General features: G+C 38.7%; 1 protein-coding gene across 23 annotated transcripts in view; it reads right to left on the bottom strand.

The window, feature by feature from the left end:
* DST (dystonin) overlaps positions 1-24,413 on the bottom strand; it is a 452,944-nt gene that overhangs the window by 244,663 nt on the left and 183,868 nt on the right. For 22 of the 23 annotated variants that reach the window (XM_087856995.1, XM_087856988.1, XM_087856983.1 and 19 more), the window contains one exon: positions 3,779-3,840. In XM_087856995.1, coding sequence (XP_087713121.1) covers positions 3,779-3,840 — 62 coding nt within the window. Of the gene's footprint in view, positions 1-3,778; positions 3,841-13,198; positions 13,349-24,413 lie in introns of those variants that run through there. The other variant, XM_087856992.1, reaches the window with a different exon arrangement.

Here is a 24,413-nt window from a genome sequence, read left to right as displayed (position 1 = left end):
TATCTCCTTTATGTCCTCACACTAACCTATCACTGCCACCATTTTACAGATGAGAGCCTAAGAAGGTTAAGGTCACACAAATAATAAACTGTAAGGCCTGGACACAACCGCGTCTGACCTCTTGTTGCTTCCCATCTTTGGCTCACATGCCACAGACTAGTAACTTTGAAGGACCGTTCTTCTTTCAAAGATAATTTGCTCTAACTTAGCAAAATATATAACTTATAAAATGAAAAGAAAAAATTCAGCAAAGTCAAATCTGTTTGGGGACTAAACCTCTCAATTGCCTCACTGCCCAAAACAGCAGAACTACCAAGAACAGTTCTCCCTGGAGACAAAACTGTGCTGGAGAGAACAGGGTAAAATAATTATATAATATTACGGGGCGCCTGGGTGGCACAGCGGTTAAGCGTCTGCCTTCGGCTCAGGGCGTGATCCCGGAGTGCTGGGATCGAGCCCCACATCAGGCTCCTCCACTGAGAGCCTGCTTCTTCCTCTCCCACTCCCCCTGCTTGTGTTCCCTCTCTCACTGGCTGTCTCTATCTCTGTCAAAATAAATAAAATAAAATCTTTAAAAAATAATAATAATAATTATATAATATTAAAATAAATAAATAATTATTTAGAAAGGGCAACATTTGTAAGAATTCTTTCAGAAAATGGGGAACACATCCCTAGCTGGGGTCAGCACTCCCCAGCAGCTGAGCCAAGGGCAGAGTCTCCAGACCCTAGACCCCACAGGGCCATCCTAAGGCACAACTCCGGGGCTGTGTGAGAGTACCCTTAGTGCACAAGACAGCCATTCCTCCCCTCTTTTTCCCTTTTAACCTCCTCCCTCACCTCTTCTTCTCTTTTCTTCTAGAACTCCACTTACCCCCTCCGTTACCCATGGTTTAAGGACTACTTGTGACTACAGTTAAAACTGATGAAACATAAAGAAGACACATAGAATTATCCAATTATCTAAATGATTTTATTCCCATTTTTTTCTCTCCTTACCCATTTTCATTTTATTGACTCATTTGTCATGTCCATCCCTTCCTCTCATTCATTGAAAAGGAATACGGTAAGGCAAAAAAGATATGGGACCTGCTTCTCTCCTTTCCCTGTTTCTCCCTTGAAGATGTTCAATATTTCAAGCAAGGAACATAAGAAAGTCAATACAGAGAAAATATTACTTTCTAATATTAATTTGTTTACTTAAAATTCAGGTACTCATTATATTTCCCACTAATTGGACCAAATGGATGCCTAGAGGGAAAAAGTCCAGCTTTTTTTTTTTTTTTTTGTGAGACTAAAGAGGCTGACTACATAGTGCAACATTCCTTTTACCATCATTTGAGCGAAACGTGGAAAAGATCACATAAAGGCTGCCCTTTCTCTGGTTAACTAGTAACAACACAAACCTTAACGGCCTGGTGCCTCTAAATGTTTTAGGATATTTATTTTTCTTCACTTGAGGTTAAAGCTATAACTTCTAGACCTAAAAGAATGAAAGATTTAAAAACTATGTTCTCACGTATTTGAGTTTTGTGCCAGAAATTTTGGGGCACGATTTTTAAGATTAGAAAGGAAGACTAATTTGAGCTGATACTAGAGCAAAACCGAACAGAAGCAACTGACAGTGGGAGTCAGCCCAGCCTGTACTGTCTAGCTTTTCCCCACTCCCTACAGTGACTCCTCATTTAATAAGCATTAACTTTAAATTCTGACCCTATGACATACTTCAAGAAACAAATAAGCCAATTTGACTGCAACCCTAATCAGTTGGACTGATATCTATGCAATGGCTGTTGCGCATAAAAGAACATATTCTCCCAATTCTTACTTACAGAAGGCAGCAGAAGTAAGCCTTAAATCTTGAGAGCTGTCATTTTATCAAAAAAAAGTCACATATTCTAGGTAAATCAGGCTTTGAACCCTTGCTGTCTGACTCTGAAGGCTATGTGTGTATAACCACTAAATTAGACCACATTGGGTAGCTGCTAGAAGAATTAAATGATTTAATTATGCAATGTATATTACACACCGTGAGAATACTCTTGCCAGGCACTGTGATAAATAATGTAGCCTTTGTCCTCAAGCGGCTCAGTGTTTGGACAATTTTAGCAAAGGAAGTCTCCTTTTACTCAACCATTCAGTGTATGAACTACTCATAAGATGAATGGCCCATTCCAACATGCCTGGCACACAGTGCTGCGGTTCCTAGGGGGGTCACCTCATTTGTGTTTCTACTTCTCTCTGGTGTCCCCTGCAAACAGTTGTAATTTGATTATCAACCTGGAACCATAGCAGTTATGCTCCAGGAGACGTGGGGCAACCCGCTGAGCCTACCAACGTGCCGACCCCAAGACAGCCACAGCTACAAAACTGCTAGGGCATCAGCCTCCAAAGGGGAACCTCTTCGTCGAAAACTGCTTTCCTTGGACTCACCTCAGAAATGGGGAACTCCCGTCAGAGCCTTCCGCTCCAAAGTTCCGTACCATAAACGTCAGCCCATCTCTGCCCTATCCTGTGGAAGAGTCCCACTCACAATATGTGCGCGATGAGACAAAAGCTTGGAAGAGGGGAGGTAAACTGCTGGTCTCCTTCATTAGTATTCACAATATATTTCCTTACAAAATCATCATAAAGCACAGTGTCTCAAACTTTTATCTCTTGCCAAAACACCAAAGGATTCAGCTCCCAGCAGTAACAGAAGCTCCCTACAGAAATGATTCTCAGTTGGAGAGTGGGTGACACGGCCTGCCTGAACGATACGTCGGAATTGGGGAAAAGGATTTTGTCAATGGGTGGTGAGAGAGAGGGGACTAAAACATCCCTCAGGTGACTTTGATACGCCCCTTGAAATGAGAATCACTTTTACAGAAGGCTATTGGATGCTATCACATTATTGGTACTACTTTGCTACATGATGCATTCAATAGGATTTGTGAGTAGCTTAGGAATATAACCACATTTAAAATAATGTTTCTTTGTGAGAACATTCTAAGTCCCAAGCACCAGACATTAAAACATTCCCTGTTTCCAACTTTAGGATTATCCATAAGAGGGGGGAAATGTGATTAACAGTTCATTGTGAAGTCATACAGGTGCTCTAGCTGAGGTTTATAAAAGGGCTTCAGTGGGATCCAATAATTCCATGAAATTGTATGCAAATTTTGTGTGCATGTGTATTTTTCTGGAGAGCTTATATCAGATCCTCAAAGTGTCCCAGAGCACAGAAATAAGTATTAGTTTAATATTAATTTCAGAACCACGACTATTTACTACAGAGAGAAATGTACACATAAGCACGACTATCTGGGTCATACCAAGTACAAGAAGTTAAAGAACTCTACACTTCTGTCTCTATAATCTACCTTTATTCTCACATAACCCTCTGCCATCCACATATATCCAATGCCAGAACTTGGTTTGAATCTTGAGAGAGAAAAATATCTTACTGAGTACTGAAATTCTCCTATGCCCTACCACATAAATATTTACATGCTTCTTAAACAGCCGAGATTTTTTTCAGAGTCCAATAATGCTAGGTTTTAACTGATGTCACAGAACGCATTGTAATCATTGTATACTTACCTTCTTGCCTTCATCATTACCCACAGGCCACACACCAGATAATTACAGTTAACTAAAATGCACATCAAATGCTCTAGAATTTAAACTTTTGATCTGATATTGAAAAGCTATGCTTCAGAGCTAGACAATCAATTCCTGCACAATAAATTAAAAGCACGCTAAACAATTCCAAGATGTGAAAATAATATTAACTGACCTTCATGAGATGCTGATTTATCCATTTTGTAAACGTTTTCTTTTGAACTTTGTCCCGTTCATCTGGAAGGGGAAAAAAAGATATAAAACGAAGTTGGTAAAATCTACAAAGAGGAGACTTTAGTTGTGATTATGCATATAAATAAAAATAAGGTATTCAAAAAATACTGTTTAGTACATTTGGATTTTCCTGTTAAATTTTGGCAACTTACAGCTATCCGTAAGAAAGTTAGAGAGCCACCTGTCAAACTGGTCTCTTCCCAGTGTTGTATTTACCAACATCACTCCATTAAACAAACCCCTCTGCTCATAGTGTTGCATGAACTCCATCACAACTACCACTCCTAGGAAGTTGTCTGACAAAAACCTTACTAGCTTCAGGTGAGCCCTTGCACTGAACTTCCCTAAGCACTTGACCACATATTACATCCCATTTGGTCTCCCAACTAAAAGAGGGAAAGTAGCTAGTGCCATTCTCATCTTACGGAAGAAGAAACCAAGACTTAGAGGGGTTAAAACACTTGTCCACAACTATTTAGCAGAACATTTAATAGCTGTGATAAAAGGCAGGACTTACATTCAGGTCCTTTGGCTGCAGTAAACTCTGGTTTAATGACTGACCATGCTGCTTCTTTTCTAGACTCCCAGTTTTGAATTGTCTCGTAAAAAAAGAAACATCCCAACTAGATCCTCACTACAGAGAGCTGATACTGCCCTGGTTCCCACAGACATGGTACACAGAAGAGTGAGGGAAGGCTTCTTATGATTTAAGGTGAAAGAGTACTAGAATGTTTTGGTTCATCACGTCATTATTTCAAAAGAAAACCATAACCTTCCAACATTTAGAACTGACATTCAAAACTATACTACTTCCTCCTCACTGGTTCTAGTTCTTATTCCCCTTCTTCCTCCTTTCTGCATCTAGGATAGTGCTTTCTTCTTCCTCGGTGGTCTTTTTCCTTCCCTACCACAGTTTGAAATTGTCCATCCATTCCCTAGGTGTAGGCTATGTCTCACTCTCTCCCTCCACATTCTTCATCCCTGAGTGCCCTTAAACTATTTTAATGGAAATGAAGTTCCTTTGAAAATGTTTGTTCCATTTATTAAAAGTATTTATGGACATTGTTAAGGAGCTTGGATTCAGATGGCTGTACAGCAACACCCTGAACTCACCTTCTATAGACAAACCAAATCTACAGCCGCATGTGAATGAATTCCCTCTGATAAAGACCTGAAAACTAGCTGAACGTCTCCTCCACAACAAAGGACCAAAAAACAAACAAACAAACAAACACAGGTAGGAGACAGGTAGGAGAGGCAGAGACATGGTCTCACCAAAAACCCTACCCCCGGTGCAGTGACCCACAACTGGCAGGAATCTCACAAATGTACTGCATGTCCCTGAGGAGCAAGGTATTTGTGCCCCACATCAGGCATCACAACCCTTGGACCTGCACCAGAGAGATGGGCCCCCTAAACATCTGACTTTGCAAAACAACAGGCTTACATCCAAGAGACCCAAAAGGCCGTGTGGGAAAGAGAAAGTCCACTCTTAAAGGGCTCACACAGACTCACTTACCCAAAATCCAGCACAAAAGCAGCAGTTTAAAACGCACCTAGACCACATGAGAAGGAAATTCATGAGCTAATTTTAAAGCTTCTACTGGAGTTGCAAGGGCACCACCTCTCCTTCTCCCACAGTCCCACTTCAGCCAGTAGGCGGCCTTGTACCACGCTGGGCTGCCCCCAAGCACTACTGAAGGTGATGGGCTTGCCTCAGCCCTAGGCTCTGCATGGACTCTACTGAAGCCAGTGGGCACACGCAGTCCACACAGGGGTGACCCCTGAAGCTCTTGTCCCTGGTGGCCAGGGTGGGCTGTGTTGCTGGGCTCCATGGAACTGAAACAATAGAAGAGATACTTCTTGGCAAGCTACTGCTCCCAGGGCACAGCACAAACATTGGACTGAAACACACCCCCAGTGTGCCTGTGGAAAAGGCCTATTTGCTTGTCTTGGAGCGTTAGCCAAAGGGGCAGGCTTCAGGTTTACCATACATCTAGAAACCACGGAGGAGCTCTCAGAAAACACAGGCAAGAGGACGCCACCTTTGTACTCACCCTCAGCCTCACTACAGCTTGCGGGTACTTCCCAGAAAGAGCTTATACATTCATCTGGAGCCCAGATTTTTCAACTGTTGCCAAGAAGACATCGTCTGCAGGCCCAGGAGAGGTTATGACTATGGTCCCACAGGACTGTATACATTTGCATACTTTTAAAGGTGCTGCCTGAGGGTCTGGTTTCCAATCAGCCAGAAAATAAATGCTGACTGAGATCCCTTCCTTTGGAATACTGTCAGGGTTTGACACAATCTCAACAACTGGGACCTCTCAAGGATAAAGCAGGCCACTTAAACAATCACAAAAGTTTGAGAGACAACCAAGAGCTAGGGCAAGGTTGAATGATAAGGTCCATCGCCTACACAATACCACTCCTTCAAGACAGGGAGAGGTAGGTGATTTGCCTGATACACAGAAATGAACATAGAGAGACAAGCAAAATGAGGGAACCCAGGAATATGTTCCAAGCAAAAGAACAAGATAAGACCCCAGGAAAAAACCTTAATGAAATGGAGATAAGTAACTTACCCGATAAAGAGTTCAAGTAATGGTCATTAAGATACTCACAGAACTTGAGAGAAGAATGGATGAACTTCAACAAAGATAGAAAATATTAAGAAAGTACTAAACAGAAGTCACAGAGCTGAAGAATATAATAACTGAACTGAAAAATACATCAGAGTGGTTCAACAACAAACTAGATGAAGCAGAACAGATCATCCTGGAAGACAGGGCAGTGGAACCCACCCAAACACAGCAGCAAAAAGAAAAAAAGAATTTTAAAAAGTGAAGATAGATTAAGAGACCCATAAAACAACATCAAGCAGAATAATATTTACATTACAGAAATCCCAGAAGGAGAAGAAAAAGAATGAGAAAAAGGGGCAAAAAACTTTTTTTGAAGAAATAATGGCTGAACATTTCTCTAACCTAAAGAAGGAAGGAGACATCCAGGTCCAGGAAGCACAGAAAGTTCCAAATAAGAAGAACCCAGAGACCCACACCAAGAGACACTGTAATTAAAATATCAAAAGTTGAAGAAAAAGATCAAAAGTTAAAGAAAAAGAGAGAATCTTAAAAGCAGCAAGAGAAAAACCACTTGCTACATAAAAGGGAAGCCCTATAAGACTATAAGCTGATTTTTCAGAAGAAATTTTGAAGGTCAGAAGAAAGTGGCATGATATATTAAAATATCGGAAGGAAAAAATTTTCAACCAAGAATATTCTACCCAGCAAGTTTATCATTCAGAATTGAAAGAGAAATAAAGAGTTTTCCAGACAAGTAAAAGCTAAAGGTATTCATCACCACTAAACTGGCCTTCCAAGAAATGTTACAGAAACTTCTTCAAGCTGAAAAGAAAGGACACTAACTAATAACAAGAAAACATATGTGTACATTAAGTAAAAACTGCACTGGGAAAGCAAATATAAAGGTAGTGGATTAACCATTTGTAAATCTAGTGTGAAGGTTAAAAGACAAAAGTAGTAAAATTAACTATAACAGTAAGTTAAGGGGTAAACAAAATAAAAATATGTAAGATATGATATCAAAAGCATAAAACATGAGGGTGGAGGCAAAGTAAAAGGTAGTTTTTAGAATGTGCTGAAACTCAACTTACTATCAACTTAAAATAGACTGTTACATACAAAGAACAAGACAGATGAATCTCCAGTAACCACAAAGCAAAAACTTATAGTAGATACATAAAAGTTAATGATAAAGGAAACGAAACCTAACACTAAAAAAAGTTATCAAATTACAATGGAAGAAAGCAAAAGAAGAAGAAAGGAACAGAGAGGAACTACAAAAATAACCAGAAAACAATTAACAAAATGACAGTAAATACATACCTCTAATAGCTTTATTTTTTTTAACTTTTTATTTTTAAGTACTCTCTACTCTCAACATGGGGCTCAAACTCACAACCACAAGATCGAGAGTTGCATGCTCTACCAACTGAGCCAGCCAGGTGCCCCAATAATTGCTTTAAATGTAAATGGACTAAATTCTTCAAACAAAAGACACAGATTGGCTTTAAAAAAAAAAAAAAGACATCCATATATTGCATATAAGAGACTCACTTCAGATCTAAGGACACACACAGACTGAAAGTGAAGGGATAAAAAACATACTGTATGCAAACTGAAATGAAAAGAAAGCTGCTATGGCTACACTTATATCAGCCAAACTAGACTTTATAACAAAGACTGTGTAAAAGACAAAGAAGGACATTACATAATGATAAAAAGGTCAATCCAACAAGAGGTTTTAACAGTTGTAAGTATTTATGCACTCTAAATATATGAAGCAAATATTAACAAGACCTAAGGGAGAAATCAACAGCAATACAATAACAGTATGGTACTTTAACAACCCATTTATAGCAATGGATAGATCATCCAGACAGAAAATTAATAAGGAAACATTGGCCTTAAATAATACATTTTACCAGATGGACTTAATACATGTATACAGAATAGTCTATCTAAAAGCAGCAGAATATACATTCTTCTCAAGTACACGTGGAACATTCTCCAGGACAGATCAAATGTTAGACCAAAAAACAAGTCTCAACGAACTTAAGAAGATTAAAATCATATCAAGCATCTTCTCTGACCACAGTGGTATGAAACTAGAAATTAATTACAGGAACAAAAATCACAAATACATGGAGATTAAACAACATGCTACTGAACAACCAATCAAAGGAGTAATTAAAAAAATGTCTTGGGACAAATGAAAATCAAAGGAGTAATTAAAAAATGTCTTGGGACAAATGAAAATGTAAATACAACATTCCAAAATCTATGGGATACAGAAAAAGCAGTTCTAAGCAGAAAGTTCACAGCAATACAAGGCCTGCCTTAAGAAACAAGGAAAATTTCAAATAAACAATCCAACTTCACACCTAAAGTAACTAGAAAATAAGAGCAAACAAAGCCCAAAGTTAGTAAAAGGAAGGAAATAATAAAGATCAGAGTGGGAAATACTTCCTTAACTTATAATGGGGTTATGTCTCAATAACCTCATCAGAGATTGAAATATCATAGATTGATAACGTATATATTACAACAAACCTACAGAACATCACAGCTTGGCCTAGACTACCTTAAACATGCTCAGAGCACTTACACTGGCCTACAGTTGGGCAAAATCACTAACACAAAGCCTATTTTATAATAAAGTGTTGATTCATCATGTAACTTATTGAATACTATACTGAAAATGAAAAACATAATGGTTTTATGGCTATGGAATGGTTGTAACTATACCTGTGTCACTGCGTGCCTGACTGGGAGCTGCAACTGACACTGCCTACCATCATGAAAGAGTATTATACCACATATCAGGGGCAAAAAAAAAAAAAAAAAAAAATCAAAATTCAAAGTACAGTTCCTACTGAATGCATCACCTTCACACTATAGTAAGTCAAAAAAATCTAATTTAAACCACAAGTTAGGAACCATCTGTAAATGAAATAGAGACTAAAAAAAACAATAAAAGGTTCAATCAATGAAGCTAAGAGTTGGTTCTTTGAAAAGATAAAATTCACAAGCTTTTATGTAGACTCACCAAGAAGAAGGGAGCTTAAATAAATAAAATTGGAAATGAAAGAAAAGTTATAACTAATACCAAAGAAATACAAAGGGTCATTAAGAAACTACTACGAACAAATTACACAACAACGAATTAAACCTAGGATGGATAAATTCCCAGAAACATACAATTTTCTAAGATCAAATCATGAAGAAACAGAAAATGTGAATAGATCAATTACTAGTAAGGAGATTGAATCAGTAATCAAAAAACTCCCAACAAAAAAAGTCTAAGAGCACACAGCTTTTTACTGTTGAGTATGATGTTAGCTATGGGTTTGGTATATATGGCCTTTATTATGTTGAGCTATGTTCCTTTTACACCTACTTTATTGAGTTTTTATCATAACGGATGTTGAAATTTGTCAAGTGCTTTTTTTCATCTATTGAGATAATATAATTTTTATCCTTCATTTTGTTAATGTAGTGTATCAGTTTGATTGATTTGTGAATATCAAATCACCCAGAACAAATTCCACTTGATTATGATGTATGACCCTTTAAATTTATTGTTGAATTTGGTTCACAAATATTTTGTTGAAGATTTTTGCATCTATGTTCATCAGGGACATTGGCCAATAATTTTCTTTTCTGTGGTGTCCTGGTCTGGTTTTGATATCAAAGTAATGCTACCCTTGTAAAATGAGTTTGGAAATGTTCCCTCCTCTTCAGTTTTTTTTGAAACAATTTGAGGATAGCTATTAAGTCTTTGAATGTTTGGTAGAATTCACAGATGGCCAAAAGCGCATGAAAAGATGTTCAACATCACTAATTATCTGGGAAATGCAAATCAAAACCACAACGAGATATCATTGCACACCTGTTAAAATGGCTGTTATCAAAAAGTCAAGAAATAACAAGTGCTGGCAAGAACGTAGATAAAAGGGAACCCTCGTACCCTGTTGGTAGGAATATAAGTTGGTACAGCCACTATAGAAAACAGTATGGATATTCCTCAAAAAATTAAAAATGGAGCTACCATAGGGTAGTTGATCCAGATATTGGACTTCTAGGTATTTGCCCAGAGAAAACAAACACACTAATTCCCAATGTAAAATCTCTAGGCACAAGTCTCCCCAAGAACAATGATATCAAATAATTGTTAACCAACATTATCATCCACAAAATATGTATTAATTCCTCTGTTGGCCCCTTTAGGGTATCATCTATACCTTACTCAACTTGGCCTACCCCACAGAAGATGTTATAGTGCTTTCATGCACTTAACAAATAAATACCTATAATGTGAATTAATTATGCTTCAAAAAGGACAACTGAACTCTATAGAGTTAGATATACTACTATTATCTCTTAAAGCAATAACAGCATCTTAAACACCTTTGAGCCTTGCCATTCCTAAAGAGTTCAAAATGAACCTAAATTACTAGTACATAAGGCAAGAACAAAGAATAAGAAGCAACCTACTAGTCCTATTTACTGATAAAATGTAGATTCCATACATCCCTCATTTACTCATTCATTCCCACATCTATCAGGCCGTGTGATGCGTCCAGGACCACAGTGGTACTGGGACCACCATGCTGGCAGAAAGTGTACTGGCCCTTGCTCTCCAGAGTTCATCATCTAGAGAGGGCACCTGACATGAAGACAGTGTGATAAGCATGCCAACTGAGCAAACGATGCGACATTCACCATGTAAGCAAGCACAAATGAGAAAAAGACCAACCCTGCTCAGGGCCGTCAAATGGGACCTGCAGGAGAATAAGTAGATTAGCAAAACAGAAGCCAGCCCTGTGTTAAAACCCAAGTGTTGTGATTCCCTCCAGCATTGCTTCCTTTACCCCAAAGATACAGTCATCTTTCAAAGGGAAGTGCTGAACACATCTCAACCACAGACAGGGTGCTGAAGAATCCCGCTCAGCTGTGCCATGTGAACTTTGGACAAACGAATGCAAACAATGAAACCTCTGCACCAAAGTCTAGTACTCATATCACCTTTTTCGGCATTGCTTTTCCAAGCCTCCAGCAAAAAGAAAACAGAATAGGGAAATAAAAAAAATATTACTTCTTAGGCAATATCCACATTATTCCCATCCAATTAATAACCTAGGACCCTAATCTTAAATCAACAAGAAAAAAAATTAAAATGTGTTACTTAAAAATCTTCGTATTTCAAGGATAGACAGCTTTCATATCATGTTACAGAATATGAGATTAAGGCATTCCTGTAACTATTCTCCAAAATTTTATTAATTTTTTGGATTATCATGTAATACAAACTCTAAACAAATTTATTCTGCCTCATTAAATTTAATATATGTATATGTTATATATAATTATATATGTTATATACACGTAATTATGTACATAATCATGTATATTATATAAATTCTTCTCTTGGCACATAATGGTTAATAAAATACATTTCCTATTTTATAAATTAATAAAAAGTGGTCCTCTATTTTAAGGAATATGAAAAAATAGAACATGTTCTAAAAAAATCACTTATCGATTAATTTCTTACCCACATGGTATAAAAAAAATAGTGATTTAACAAATAATTTACTCCTGGTACAGATGAGAGAGTCACTTAAATAATACAACTCTAAAAAGGTTATTTTGATCATTTTGGTTTGGATGTGATGGTTTCTGCTAGAGGCTCAAAACCAGTGCTGAAAATGTAAGATGGAAGCTAAATATCTGGCAGGTAATGCTGAGGTAACATACCTGGGAATTATGACCCACAGATAAAGGACATGAGTAAGGTACCAGAAGTAAAGTTAACTAAATAACACACACATTTCATAAATTCTGATACTCTTCCCTAACAGTAACACCTAAACCTTTTCTTTTAAACCATGATCAACCTACATGACTCCCATTCGAGTACAACAAGGCAGGTTCTTCAGCACTAGAAGCTTCCCACAGTGCTACAACAATGAGGAAGAGGTACCGTGGACTTTAAGGGCCTCAAGTTCCTTCAGGAAAGCCACTTACGATCAGGGAATAATTTAAGTTTGGGGAGACAGTGATTTGCCACTTTCCATAAGCATTATTTCACAAGGAAGTTATTTCGAAAGGAAGTATTCCAGATTACACCATCTAAATTTTCCAATTACAAGTCTCATAATGGTTCTTTATTTCATTTCAGTAAGGGATGTCTAACACTGAGATTTATAGTTAGGGCAATGTTGCTATGACAACAAAAAGGGAAAACCATTCCTGACATTTTAACCAATTTTACTGGTTTTACAGACTATCCAGTTATTTTTCTGAACGAAGTTTTAGAACATTCCTCTTTTGGAAAATTATTTCATTTACAGAGTAAGTTCCAAGTAAAAATATACATCTATGATCACTTTATAAAGTACAACCTGGCTGAAAATATGAAATGACACAGAATGCAAAGAATAACAGCATTTGGAAAAAACAAATGTGCAAAAAGAGCACTGATTACTATTATAACAACCTCTGCTGACTGGTCTTCAGGAAAATCCATTCGAAATTAAATCCACTTAGTATCACACGTAAAATAAATATTAGGATTATCTAAACACATATGCTATGTACGACAAGAGGGTGAAAGTTCCCTCCAGGGAGGCTCAGAAGTTATGTGAGCCCGTCCAGATTTCTGAAGGGTGCTCGCAGCCTGCTAAACTCCCGCCACACAAACCAACACAGGTAAGGCAACTTTCCTTTCTCAGGTCTGAAAACATGAAAGTGATATTACGGGTCAAACTACTAACCCATACAGCACATCAGCCCCACCAGCTTTGCGTTCCAATCTTGATCATTCCTCATGAGCTGCCCCATCATTCTGCGAGAAATGTGTCCAACAGTCCCCTAAACTTTCCGTACAAACTCTGATGTGTCAGAGTCCTGTTAACTTTCTATGTAGAAAGAAAAACACTGACTAGACACTCCCACTTGCAAGCTGAAAACTAGTCAACTCCCCCTTTTAAACAAACATTAGCAAAGCCAGCCTCCTGCACTATTTTGTACAAGATAATACAACTATTACTAAAAAAAAACCTAAGTTATCTTTCTCCTTTTAATTTTAAGCAGTTCATACGAAGTCCCTTAAAAAGAGAGTTTTGATTTCCTAACTTTTTTTGCACCGAGTCATACCAATAGGATGTTACGTTTCACTGCTGAACTAGCTCATCACATTCTCTAACACTCCAGGCAGAATTCCCCTGGAATAAAAAACAACACCCAGCCGAACTTGTTTAACTCATCCCTGATATGCATGCTATGAAGGTGATTTAGAAAGCTCAACTTTATATGCTAGACACATATCCTTCGGGGGGATTCCACCATCAAGTATTTATGTACACTTCACAAAAATTTTCACTTCAATCACAATTCTTTGAGCTGGATGGTACCTCTTCATTTTAAAGATATAAAAACAAGATTTAGGGAGATTAAGAAACCAGCCTAAAATTCCACAGCCTAAATGGGATCTTTAATCTCATTCCACCTGAAACTGATGACAATGTAGAGCTGACGAGCAGGGAGCTGGGTGAGAATGGATCAGACCTGACGCACATCACCACCCCTTTCCCTCCCCGGGGCCAGTCCCACCTCTGGCCACCTGTGAGCTGGCAGCCTGCACCCAATCACCACTAGGGGCTCTGTCCTTCACCCTAGTAACAACTCCCTTGCCCACCTGATGTGACCCTCACCTACAGGGGCTCTAGCCGACATCATCTGTGACTGGAGGTTGTAGGTGTCATGGTTAGGAGCAAGGGAGTCCCTGCTCCCATTTTAATTGAAAAATCTTACCAAATATTCCCACAGAAATCATTATAGTTTATTTCTATAACTATAGAGCTACAACTAATCCAACCTTCCCCTGCTGATCTGTGTGACCCAGCTCTGTGGGACTACAGACCTAAAGGAAGATACTTAACATTTCTGAGCCTTCGCCACAGCATCTACCCTCTGCCCCTGTTTTGTTAAAAGCAGGATTCTTATTAGGAAAATCCCACCAAAATCATGTCATTGAATTATTCATCATAAAAAAAAAGTCTGCAACACAGTCGAGGACTCCATGGGTATACCAGTGTTATTTCCCACTAATTTCTTAGTCACTAATGCAAAGTCCCATATACTTCAAGCCTATACCTGATCTCCCAATCAGGAGTATTGTTCTTCCTCTGTTCTAATTAATTTTGATAACAGGAGATGCTCACGCTGTTGCATGATACAAAGAAATACTTTAAGACTATAGTTGAGACAGTCTCTGTTCTTTCATTTTCAAGATTGAATTCCTCAGGGCTTAAAAAGAATTCTTCCTCCTATACAAGAAATGACAGGATAAAAAAAAAAATTCTAGGGTTATCCCTTTCTTATTACTAGCTTTATCAATTTAAATTCCCAATGTTGATGAATATCAGCTTTTGTTTTTTATGACCATTATTTGTTAACATCTGAATCTAAATGAAATTGACATTACTATCTGTTGCAATCCCTCCTTGCTGACAGCATAGCTAGTCTACTGCTTCTGTGCTAGATAGTAAGTATGGCTAAAAACCACATTTAAAAAAAGAGTTATTGGCATAACTTCATAAAGAAGCTCTTTACATTTTCAAAAATCCTTAATCCTTCTGCCAAGAAATGAACATAATTTATAAAGGAGATATTTCAAGATAAGCATGGAACTTACAACACATCTTAAACATATAGCTATAATAAAACCTTCAGACTTACACTATCTGGCAGTACATAAAGAAATTATACAATATTAGAAATGAGAATGAGAAAAAAATTTTACGATTTTATTTTTAAGTAATGGGGGCTCAAACTTACAGCCCCAAGATTAAGAGTCACATGCTCTACCGACTGAGCCAGCCAGGCACCCTAAGAGTGAAAGAATTTTTTAAACAAATGAAACCATTAGAAGAAAATACAGAAAACTGTGCTTTAAAAATAGTTGGGTAGGAAGAGTGTTTCAAAACAAGTTACAAAACCTCCCAAAAAATACAAACATATAAAGGCAGACAAAAAATTTTTTAAAGGCAGACAAATTTGGGGTGCCTGAGCGGCTCATTCAGTTAAGTGTCTGACTTTTGATTCTGGCTCAGGTCATGATCTCAGGGTTGTGTGACTGAGCCTCGTGTCAGGCTCCACACTGGGCATAGAGCCTACTTGGGATTCTCCCTCTCCCCCTCTCTCCCCATCCCCCCACCCCCGTTAATGCATGCTCACACTCTCTCTCTCAAAATTAGTTAATTAATTAAAGGCAAACAAATGTGACAAAGTACTGATGTGACAGTAACACTATAAATGAAGTTAAAAATAAAGCATGACTAACTGAAAGAAAATATACACTATATAATACACACCAAGAACATCCAAAATACAACTCCTATTAATCAGTAGGAAAAAAGACAGCCCCTCCCCAATTACAAATGATTTGAGTATATGAGTCTCCAAGTCAAAAAGAAGGAATGCAAATGGCCAACAAAGACACGGGGAAATACGTCACCCATCCTACAGAATATCGATAATGGAAACCTTGCACATAGTGGCATGTAAAAGATTCCAAGACATACAGTTAAGTGAAAAAAAGCAAATAATGTATATGAAAGATGTGCATCAAATTGGAAAGAGCAGTTTCATCAGAAGAGGGCGGAAGCTGGAAGGAGTGGAGATCAGTTTGATATAATGCATACTTCATTCTTCATACTTCTACACTGAGTGACTCTCTTACAAGGAAGATGCCTTTGTGTATTGTGAATAGTAACTGTGAGGGAAAAAAGGTATCTCGAATTCTTTTATTCATTTTTTTATTCAATACTCTGACAGACTCTATAGAAGACATAGAAAAAAGACTCAGTCACAGGTCAGAGTACCCCCACTCCGATCTGAAGATAGAGCTAAACGCTTCAGGTATGGTTAGGCTGCTCTTAGGCCGCTGACTGCAGGAGGAAAGGAAGAGCAGGGGAGAGAGGGGAAGGGCGAGACAAGGGGAGAGAGGAGTAAGAGGGTGGGAGAAGGGGAGGATCAGCTGGTGACACCTTCTCAGAGGATGATTGCCCATGCTGGGATATAAAATGATGAGGCTGTAGAAAGTCTCTGAAAGGAGAATCAACAACTGCGAACATATTTAGACATTATCCCGCTCGGAGGGCACCCCTGTTGGAAGTTTAACTGCCACAGCACAAAATACAGTCATGGTTCTGCTCTCCTCTATCAGGAATCCAGAAGCAGGACAAGCATAGAATGTGCTAAGTAAGCTGAGGCATAGATGATGTAGAACAAAGAGAGTAAATCTCTCCACACAAGTGCTTTTCTGTAGAGCTCCTCCCCGGCTGCCACCACTCCCCACACTCGACGACCAGCTCTGGTCCTTTCCGGCCAGCACAGGGGCTGTGTGGCCGAGGAGCCACAGTACCGGAGCCACAGCAGACGTGGCTGGGAACAGAAGTACTTCCTGGATTCTGCTCTGAAAAGTTTACTGCTGTCTGTTCTCGCTGGTCAAGAACTGCAATATAAAACACCTAAAATCTGCTTTTAACCTACTTTCTCCAACGGAGCACACTAAAAACACTGAAGCATAAGGAACCTTCTAATTACAGTTACACTGCTACAACATTTAAGAACTGTTTATGATCTAACCGCTGTTGTTCTGAGTCACTGTGAAGGGCAGAAAGTTTCTGCAATTCTTTATCTGTGTTCAACAACTTACAGAAATTACAGTTCTTTTAGACTTTTCAATCTTGGCCTTTCTTTAAGATTCAGAGGTCTGGTTAAGAATATATTCTAAAAGGCATAGTTATTATAGATAAGTTAATGAAAACAGAGCAAATGAACATTGTTTCCCCACTATTTATATATGAGATAAATCCAATAAGATTATGAGTACCTGAGATCGTGTGGGGTTTTAAAGTCTTTAGTTCTGAAAATTTTTACAATTATAACTACCATATGGAAGGAGAACAGAACCACTCACTTTAAAATTCAAATCAATCTTAGATAACCTCAAAAATTAAGACGTCCAATAGCTCAGAGAAAAATATAAACAACAAATTATACTGAATGCATATAGTGTTCTCAGATTTCTTTCAAATTGTATGACTTATTGGTTTATGAAAGAATATTTCCTCTTTCCCTGATGATATTTTCTGTCCCAACCAATACCTTAATTAGATAATATATGCTTATGTAAGTTTATTAAGTAATCAGGTGCCTTTAGTTTTTTTTGAAGATTTTATTTATTTATCTGACAGAGAGAGACAGCCAGCCAGAGAGGGAACACAAGCAGGGGGAGTGGGAGAGGAAGAAGCAGGCTCCCAGTGGAGGAGTCTGATGTGGGGCTCGATCCCAGAACGCCGGGATCACGCCCTGAGCCAAAGGCAGACGCTTAACGACTGAGCCACCCAGGCACCCCTGCCTTTAGATTTTAAAACATAAAGAAATAAAAAGGAATTTTCCTCTATATAGTTCATGTGCTCCATTTGGTAGGCTATGAAGGTAGCTGCGGGAAGGAGAGAGAACGCACTTAGGAGTTGGGGCAACGGTAAGGGGCCTACACAAACATGAGTCCAGATCCTGGCATCAACACTAGCAAACAATTTCAGCTTGGGAAAATGATTTAACTTCTGTTAACTCAAGTTACCTCATCTGTAAAATTGAGTAACCATTACCAGGTACCTTACTAGATACCTAATACATATATTAATATAAGCACTAAGTAAGATGATAGTAGTATAAATATGATAGGAGTAGACCCCCTAATCATTTTAATTCAGTTAGCAAATATGTGTAAAGCAACAAATGTCAAGCATCACACTCATGTCAAAGTTACTATGCTGTGTACTATAGGATTTCACATCATCTCACAAATACCGTATTTATGTATCATGACCTTCATTTTACTCATTAAAAATAAATAAATTTCAAAGGATTTAATCTAACCCAAGGTTTCTCCCAGCAAGGAAGCAGCGGAGCTAGAATGTGACCCAGAATTTCTAATGCCCTTTCTGCTTTCTACTAGTAGGAATAAGACACAAGGAGACTCAAACTCATACACTCTCCAGAATCGAGGAAACTAGGAAAAGACATAAGATAAATTGGTGCCTTAATTTCTTATCATATCAATTCCAGAAAAAGAAAAATAAAATGTCCTCAGTTACTGAGGAAACAATCCCTTATTCAGTAAATGAACTGCATAAAATCTCACTATTTGGTGAACCAGCAAAAGAGAAAAATCCGGAATTCTTCTCAAGGTGATAGAGCAAATCAATACAAGGGACAAAAACAAGAACTTGGGAGTTCTTGCGTCTCTCTGGTAAGAGACGGTGGGTTATTGCACAATAGAACATTCTTATTGTTTACCTTGAATATAATCAGTCTTTCTTGATAAGTATTGACTGGTACCATGAATCTGTCACAGTGGCCCGAAGAACAAAACCAAAAGTAACTTAATACGTGGTCTAATATTCACCCAACAAATTTTATTCTTCATGAAACAGAGCGACCTAGAGTTCTCGTTCTTTAACAGAGGTATAATTGACATCTAGAAGTCTTAGTAACTTCTTTCATACAGTTGTGATCCCTTTTACTTTAACCAAGGATTTGAGTATTTTTTCAGGTTATGAGGCTACATTTCTCCAGTTGAAGGGAACTACGGGGTGATTCACAAGCACAATACTTTTCGCTCCTTTACTACAAGGCCAGTCATGGAGTGAGTCAGCAGCAGGGATAAAGGGTGAGGAACACCCAAGACAACCACTCTGAACCACTGGAAAAAAATTTCAGCCTGGGCTTGTTTTATGAGATTACCTCCCACCCAAAATTTCGTATTTAAATGTAGTCTACAGCTTGGGGGGCAACCGCTTCACTTACAGCAGCACCATCCGTGCCCCAGTGGGCTTCAGAAGCCACACAGCAGGTGACCTCAATTCATCCCAGAAGGGCTCTGGCACAATCACAACGGCACCCCCTTCCCAGAGCCACACCCATAAGCGCTGATGAGCAGAAAGAAAGACACACATAGTAATAAGTGTGTGGAGTGCCAGGAGACTTCTCCCTGAGGCTGAATTCCTCTTCAGGCAAAAAGATCTTAGAACTTTTTTTTTTTTTTTTTTTAAAGATTTTATTTATTTGACAGAGAGAAAGACAGCCAGCGAGAGAGGGGACACAAGCAGAGGGAGTGGGAGAGGAAGAAGCAGGCTCATAGCGGAGGAGCCCGATGTGGGACTCGATCCCGGATCACCAGGATCACGCCCTGAGCCGAAGGCAGATGCTTTAACGACTGCGCTACCCAGGCGCCCCTGTTATTATTCTTAATTTACAAATGAGGAGACTGAGGCACTGGGAAGTAATCTGTTCAGGGTCAGAAAATTGATAAGTGGAGAATCTGGAATTCAAACCAAGGCCATTGGCCCCACAATCCACACTCATAACTCCTGATGCTACACTGCTCTGGAATATCGCCTACAGAAACTCCAAAATTCAGACTACAACTTACATAAGAAAATATTCATTTCAACATTAAGTACAATTATTGTCTGATAATAAACTCAATACTTACCAAGGGATTATTAATTATCTGTTAATAGAAAAAATGTAAAATTAAATATCCAAGGATAGAAAAATGATCAAGTCAGTTATGGTATAGCCACAAAATGATTAAGCATTCATTTAATAAGTACTTACGAGTTTCAGTGACATGAAAATGCCTATTACGACATCAACATCAATATTTTCTTCCAATTTTTCATATATATATATAATTTTTTACAATTGAAAGGGAGGGTTGCACAGCAGGCATTCTTGTGAGATTTTTGTTTTGAAAATCTCTCGATTTGTACAAATTTTTTTTAAATGTCTTATACCTTACCTTTCCTTACTGCTACTGGTGTCCTTTTGAACATGTGTGGCTAACTCTGAACTATAACTGAACTACCAGATTCAGGCAGACATTTAAAATACTGAGGAATTTTCCCCAAGAGACAAGCTACCAAATTTCCTTAGAGAACAGGGCACCACCATGTGGCCCATTAGCTATAAACCAACCGAGCCTTCAGCAACCTCTGACTGGCTATTTAAATGAACTTTGTAAACTAAAATTTACTTCAACAATGAAGTAACTGCAAGGCCCCTACGGCCAGAGGTGTGACTCAGGGATCTGGTCCAGTCCAAACTTATTCCAAAAGAAGAGGGGGGAGGGCATTGAGGAAATGTTAGTTTAGACTTCAGGGGCGTCTGGGTGGCTCAGCTGGTTGCATGTCTGACTTCATTTCGGCTAAGTCCATGATCTCAGTGTCCTGGGATGAGCTCAGAGTCTGGCTCTGTGCTTAGCGTGGAGTCTGCTTCTCCATCTCCCTCTGCTCCTCCCCCTATTTGGTCACGCACTCTCTCTCTCTCGCTCTCTCTCTCTCTCTCAAATAAATAAATAAATAAATCTTAAAAAATAAAATAGGGGCGCCTGGGTGGCACAGCGGTTAAGCGTCTGCCTTTGGCTCAGGGCGTGATCCCGGCGTTCTGGGATCGAGCCCCACGTCAGGCTCCTCTGCTATGGGCCTGCTTCTTCCTCTCCCACTCCCCCTGCTTGTGTTCCCTCTCTCGCTGGCTGTCTCTCTCTGTCAAATAAATAAATAAAATCTTTAAAAAAATAAAATAAAAAAAATAAACTTCAGACATCACCTGTTATCTAATGACTAAAAGACTCAAACCACTAAAAATATAGACTCAAACTCCATTTTTTTAAATATACAAATCTCTGTAACTACATTAGTAATGGCTTGAATTGCATCTCCTAAAAAGCTTAGATTTACATACCCTATGTATTAAACATCTCGGGGGGGCCCTACTATTTCCAAACCCAATCTTTTTTTTTTTTTTTAATGAGCCAGGCTTTTTCAGAAGGTAGCAGTCCATTAATTCAACAAGCATCTCTTGAGAACCAACTAAGTGCCAGGCGAGCGCTAAAGACGGGCAATGTAATGAGTCATACAGCTTGCCTCAGTCCAGCAAGGAAGACTGAGCAGCCAAACTGCAAAACTTTGTGATAAGCTACAACAGAATTGTGCAAAAGGCGCTTAGCCGATTCTTTTTTTTAATCGAGGTTTAACTAACAAAATAAAACAAGTAAATGCTGTTTGGTTTTTTTAAAGATTTTATTTATTTGACAGAGAGACACAGCGAGAGAGGGAACACAAGCAGGGAGAGTGGGAGAGGGAGAAGAAGGCTTCCCGCTGAGCAGGGAGCCCGATGCGGGGCTCGATCCCAGGACCCTGGGATCGTGATCTGAGCTGAAGGCAGATGCTTAATGGCTGAGTCACCCAGGCGCCCCGATGCTAACTGTTTAGTTCAAAGAGTTTTGACAGTTGTTTGCATCCTATACCCAGCACCCAAAAAAATTATATAACATTTCCATTCCCCTAGTGGCCCTCTGCGATCCATCCTCACCTCCCCCCACCCAAGCAATCTGATTTCCATCCCAAGATTTCTGTCCGATTAGTTTTGCTTATTCTACAGTATCACATAAATAGAGTCTATTTGAGTCTAGCTTCTTTCTGACAGCATAATATTTTTTAGATTCCTTCATGTTGTGGCATGGATCAATGATTCGTTCCTTGTGATTACTAAGAGGTATTTCATTAATTGGATGTTTATGCATTCACCTGCTGATGGATGTTGGACACATTCCAATATAATAAGCAATATATGCTACTATGAATAAAGCTGAGCTTAATCTGTTTTGTTTCATCTCTTTGATTTATATTTGTGTATGTTTTTAGTGCGGGGGGGGCAGGAAAGGTGGAGAGTATAAGGAAAGAATGAAAAGGGTATGCAAAGAAAATAGATCAGGGACAGAAGGCAAAACTAGGAGAGAATTAAAGGTGACTAGGCAGGGACAAAGTATGTGATGCATACAGAAGAATCATGGATGGTTAGGCCAGAAAAAAAGGTCTGTAGAGAAAAGCCACACTAAGGAATGGGGGACTCCATCAGCAACACAACAGAGAAGAGGAAACAGAACTTTGAAATAGCTACACATAAGTGTTTAGCTTACGACCTCACTGGGGCAGTTTAGAGCACACCAACCTTAAAGGCAGAAAGACCTGGCCTCAAATCCCCACTGTGCTACTAACTCTGTGGGTAGGAGCCAGTTAGTAAAACTCCTTAAGATTTATTTTCTTCAAATGGAGAAAATGGAGAAAATACCAGCCATTTCAAAGACTTGTAGAGAGGCTGGAAAAAGAAAAAAATAATACTGAAAGTCATGCAACTAAGAGAAGGCTCGGCATAAAATGGTAGCTCCTCGTCATGCTGTGTGATGGACCGAAATGCGCTCATCTCAAACATTTACGGCAATCTAAGTGACGGCAACATCAGAAGCATCCTTGATAGCTTCGGCAAATCTCACACTACCTCAGTGACGGCAGATTTTTCAAGGAAATCTCCGGTAACCCTTCTTTTGTTTTGTTTTTAAAGATCTATTTATTTATTTTAGAGAGAGCGAGCGTGAGCTGGAGGGGCAAAGGGAGAGGGAGAGAATCAAAAGCAGACTCCGGGCTGAGCACGGAATCCAACCTCACCACCCTGAGATCATGACCTGAGCCGAAACCAAGAGTCAGACACTCCACCGACTGCACTGCCCAGGTGCCCCTCCAGTGACGCATTTCTGAATTAAGTCAACCAATTTTTCCAGGAGAAGATTTGTAAGGACGCTATGAAAAGAGTGAGCACAAGCTCACTCCAAATGAGGTTTGGAAGTAACAGAACATGTATCACGGCCACACATTCAACTAGACACTTGCTCGTAGGTTATTACTACCCTAAAAAAAAAACAAGTCTGATTATCCAGTTACAGTAATGAAGCAATAGCAGAGCCCGTGAAATGCCCAGAGCTCCAAAATGCATCCTGGGGCAAAGAAGACAGTAATGCTTCTTAAAACAGACTTTCTGTTTACATGAACCATTTTAGAAATCCACTTAATACTACTGATAATGAAATTTTCAGTTAAAAAAGAAATAAGCCTTTCTTTTAGCAATGGGGATGAGAAAGAAACTAAAGTATTACACAGTGATATAGGCCACTCCAACTGACCTCTGGTGGAAACATAACAACTTTTATGAAGTGAAACTTTTTAAAGGAAATTAATTCAGCAGAAGAAATACGTGACTTTTTTGCAGATGATGACCTTTTAAAAAGTGTAAGCAAAACACACTGACATTCATACCAAAGGTAAATTTTTATCTGACTTTGCACAATTTTTTTTTTAATTCTGTTTCTGTGGATGGGGTCTGCACAACACATTCTTTTTAGAGTCTGTGCTCTTAACGGAGACATCCAGACTTAATTTACTTTAGCATGTCTACCACAGGGCCTTGAGAGTAAATGTGCTCAGTGGATTCTGAATACAGACCATCTCCTTCACCACTGGCTTCACTCTCCTGGCAGCCTCATGAATATTTATTAGCTAACTGTACGTGAAATCTGAGACCACTTAATTATAGTAACTGAAGATACAGCTTGCTCACCAAAATCAAAATGTCACATATGTTAGTTCTGGATTCAAGCAAACTGAGACATGAATATTTTAGCGTAATAAATGAAATGACATCATAGTTGCAAGAAAAATTTCTAAGACTTAAAAATATTTTCTAACAAACTACACATGGATAAAGTATTTAAATTAAAACACATGTTCTTTATTTCATAAGTCCTGGATAATTTCAGCTAATTACAAGTTATTCAGAGGTTAGGTACTTTCTAGAATCAGAAATGGATCAGACAGGAAAAAGGATTATAAAGTAAATATAATTGGATTATGTTTTCTATTTCACTGGCTTATAGTAAGGCCAACCAATGCCTATTTTTTTCAGCTCCAAAGTATGCCTCAGGGCTATAGAAAATACCCAAAAGGGCATGGAATATACAAGATGTAGAGAGAACTGCTAAAAGGAACAGACATAGGGATATTGTGGGGTATGATACAAGTA

Source organism: Ursus americanus, chromosome 29, assembly GCF_024610735.1.
Source record: "Ursus americanus isolate L20-20 chromosome 29, mUrsAme1.1.p, whole genome shotgun sequence".
Taxonomy (NCBI): domain Eukaryota; kingdom Metazoa; phylum Chordata; class Mammalia; order Carnivora; family Ursidae; genus Ursus; species Ursus americanus.
The sequence above is the reverse complement of the archived record's forward strand: the minus strand, read 5'-3'. Positions and strand labels throughout refer to the sequence as shown.